Source organism: Anarrhichthys ocellatus, unplaced genomic scaffold, assembly GCF_004355925.1.
Source record: "Anarrhichthys ocellatus isolate YVR2014 unplaced genomic scaffold, GSC_Weel_1.0 scaffold10, whole genome shotgun sequence".
Lineage (NCBI taxonomy): Eukaryota > Metazoa > Chordata > Actinopteri > Perciformes > Anarhichadidae > Anarrhichthys > Anarrhichthys ocellatus.
In genome coordinates, this window is record NW_022280040.1 from 3,955,828 (window position 1) to 3,959,108 (window position 3,281).

Consider the following 3,281-nt stretch of genomic DNA (forward strand, 5'->3'; position numbering starts at 1 on the left):
TTTGGTGTCATTGGCATCTTTGGTATTTGACGTCGGTTCGTCAAATACCTTATGCTTAACTTTATGTACAGTGTCAAAGAGCTGAAAGCAGAAACCTTCATCAGAGAATCTGCTTTTCTGAAAAGCGCCGCTAGATGTCAGTGAGTCCTCGACAGTTAACTAGTCTTCCCTGGACTAAACCATGTATTCTGGCAGAGGGGTGATATTACTTTAATATGAGTGATATATAAAGTTAAATCACTTCAGTTGAAATGTTATTGTTGTATATGTAGTTCAATTTTAATGTTACAAAATATGGTGTATCATACAATCATATTAACTTCATAATTGTGTAACATTATGACAAACGTCCTCGCGATCACACTTTGGTATATTGGTATCATTCACTGTCATGGCTTCCTGACCAAGTGGACATTTAGCCCTGTTACGGGATCAAACTATTGGAGAAATATAACATTTATCTGATAACCTGAGCAGAAATAGGGGTTTTAAGAATAGATTTGTCTTTTGCTGAGATAATTCGTCATGGCGGGGACCAGCACGGCTCAGAAAACATGGGAGCTATCTAACAGCATGCAGGAAGTTCAGAGCATAGACGAAATCTACAAATATGACAAAAAGCAACAACAAGAAATCCTCGCTGCTAAGCCATGGACAAAAGAGTAAGTGCAAAACAGTAATGTGAGATCCAGTCCAAGTGATTCTTGAGCTAAATGTTCGATGTCGTATGTTGTTTACTGTTAAAAGAACCCCCTTGCTAGCTACGAGCTAGCATTGGCTTATTTGTCAACAGCGATAGCTAGTGTTAACTGTGTGGGGTGTTTACATGTGTTTACTCCTTAGTATCATCCCTAATCTATACCTGATAGTGAACATGTGTCTTTTCTTTGACCCGTAGTCATCACTATTTCAAGTACTGCAAGATCTCAGCCCTGGCCCTGTTGAAGATGGTGATGCACGCCAGGTCCGGGGGAAACCTGGAGGTGATGGGCCTCATGCTGGGGAAGGTGGACGGTGAAACCATGATCATCATGGACAGCTTTGCCCTGCCCGTGGAGGGCACGGAGACTCGAGTCAACGCCCAGGCTGCGGCGTATGAATACATGGCCGCCTACATTGAAAACGCCAAACAGGTCGGTACACTGACTTTCATTATAGGGCATTACAAGTGGCTTTCATTACAGATTTGGTGATTGAGAGAGGAGAGATCAAAGTCTGCATGCACACTGTTCAGTTACATCATTTAGATTTATAGTTCATCACTTTATGTGGTTGCATTTGATTGCAACCATGTTTTTAATTTCAAGACTTGGGCACATTTCATTCAGTTGTTCAGGAAATACTTTTATGTTTTTAAATGTGGACTACTCATACACCCACGTGAGTTTTGAAGCTGATACCCAGATGTGATTGACGCTATATATCAGATTATATACTTTTGTCTACAGTTACCACTATGGTAGCTATTGGTTTATTATCCTTAGTTGTATTACACTATTAAAGGCACTGTTACAAAGTAACAAACAGGAATACTGTATAGTAATGTAGGGATTTGTTTGAAAAGATACCTTGATCTGTGTTAGTTATCAATATTTCAATATGAAATTGTATATCTCGTGAAAGTAGAATGTTATCCTTATCCCACCACTATCTCCCCTGCATTATCCTATACTGTTGTTTAAAAGTACACTATTAACTCTCTTTCTGTCAGTAATGATACTTTTTAAACTACATTTTCACGCTTTCTTTATTTCCTCCATTGTCTGTGCTGTTCTTGTATAATGGTGCATTTCACACCTTGAATAGTAATAACCGACATCTATCTCCATTCCCTCAGGTTGGCCGGCTAGAGAATGCGATTGGCTGGTACCACAGTCACCCTGGCTACGGCTGCTGGCTGTCTGGCATAGATGTCAGCACTCAGATGCTCAACCAGCAGTTTCAGGAGCCTTTTGTGGCCGTTGTGGTGAGACTCCGGAAATAGTAATCATTTTTTTAAAATGTCAAGCCAAACGCTTTGTTCAGTGTGATTTCTAATTGCACCACACAAGGTATTCAGGGAAGTAACAAAAACAAGTTAATGTACGCGTAACAGAGAAAGGGGGGGGGTTGATGTATTGGTTGTAGGCTTTCTATGTAGTACTGATGACTATTATGCTATTTCAACCATATATGCCTTTTACACTTCATTTGGTTTAGCAGTGCTTAAATGCCATGGGCGTCATATAATTAAGTGTGCGTTTTCAGCTCACCGACAGCCTCGGTAAAAGGCTCCTGGTGGCCGGATTTGAGTGGTCCCTGGAGGTTTGTGTGACCCCTGACTATGTTTTCCTGTTCTACTGTATCTTGCTTCCTACAGATCGACCCCACTCGGACTATTTCAGCAGGGAAAGTCAACCTTGGCGCCTTCAGAACCTACCCAAAGGTAAAGCAAAGACTGCGTACAGCAGTAACAAAACAATTTGCTATTGTTGATTCATTTGCATGTGTGTTTTTGCTCATGTTTGTATATAAAGTAGAATTCATGATCTTGTAATTGCCTTTGTGTTGCATTACTTGATTCCTTATTTGTGTAATAATAAGCTGGTTATGGTCCAGAAAAGCTTTTTTAGTTTGTTGGTAATTCTCAGCATTTCCTCTTTGGATCTTCAGGGCTACAAACCTCCTGATGAGGGACCCTCGGAATACCAAACAATCCCCTTGAACAAGATTGAAGACTTTGGTGTTCACTGTAAACAGTGAGTATTGATGTATATCACAGTGTTGTCACCATATTTAAGATAAAAGTACTTCTAACATCCTGTAAATTCTATTTTTTTATTTCTAAATTGATTGCAGTATTTGTGTATGGTGTACTCTTTCCTATATGACTGTGTATTGTACATGGCTCATGTTTTTGCTTTGTGTTTTTTAGGTATTACGCCTTGGAGGTAACTTACTTTAAGTCCTCCCTTGACAGAAAGCTTCTGGAACTCCTTTGGAACAAATATTGGGTCAATACTTTAAGTTCCTCAAGTCTCCTCACGGTATGTAGACGACTTCAAAAAACTAAATGACTGCTAATTGTTTGACATTGTGATTTATGTTTGATTATTACACTATAGCTCATTGAGACGTTCGGTCACCCGCTTGTGATGTCATGATTTATTGCCGCTTAGTAGCTAGGAGTGGCTGTTTATTGATTTTAGTAATGCGCTTAATTTACACTTTTAAACATGGGAGATAAATATTGAAGTTGGACCCTACTCCGGTGATACAGATGCTGTCGTGGTTCACCCCCC

General features: G+C 39.8%; 1 protein-coding gene across 1 annotated transcript in view; it reads left to right on the plus strand.

Annotated features, from left to right (window-relative positions):
• The first annotated feature begins 387 nt into the window (after window positions 1–387).
• cops5 (COP9 signalosome subunit 5) overlaps window positions 388–3,281 on the plus strand; it is a 4,713-nt gene continuing 1,819 nt past the window's right edge. Inside the window, exons 1-6 of the mRNA XM_031849998.1 lie at window positions 388–662; window positions 899–1,133; window positions 1,838–1,966; window positions 2,360–2,425; window positions 2,653–2,738; window positions 2,915–3,026. Coding sequence (XP_031705858.1) covers window positions 526–662; window positions 899–1,133; window positions 1,838–1,966; window positions 2,360–2,425; window positions 2,653–2,738; window positions 2,915–3,026 — 765 coding nt within the window. The 5' untranslated portion in view covers window positions 388–525. The remainder of the gene's footprint in view (window positions 663–898; window positions 1,134–1,837; window positions 1,967–2,359; window positions 2,426–2,652; window positions 2,739–2,914; window positions 3,027–3,281) is intronic.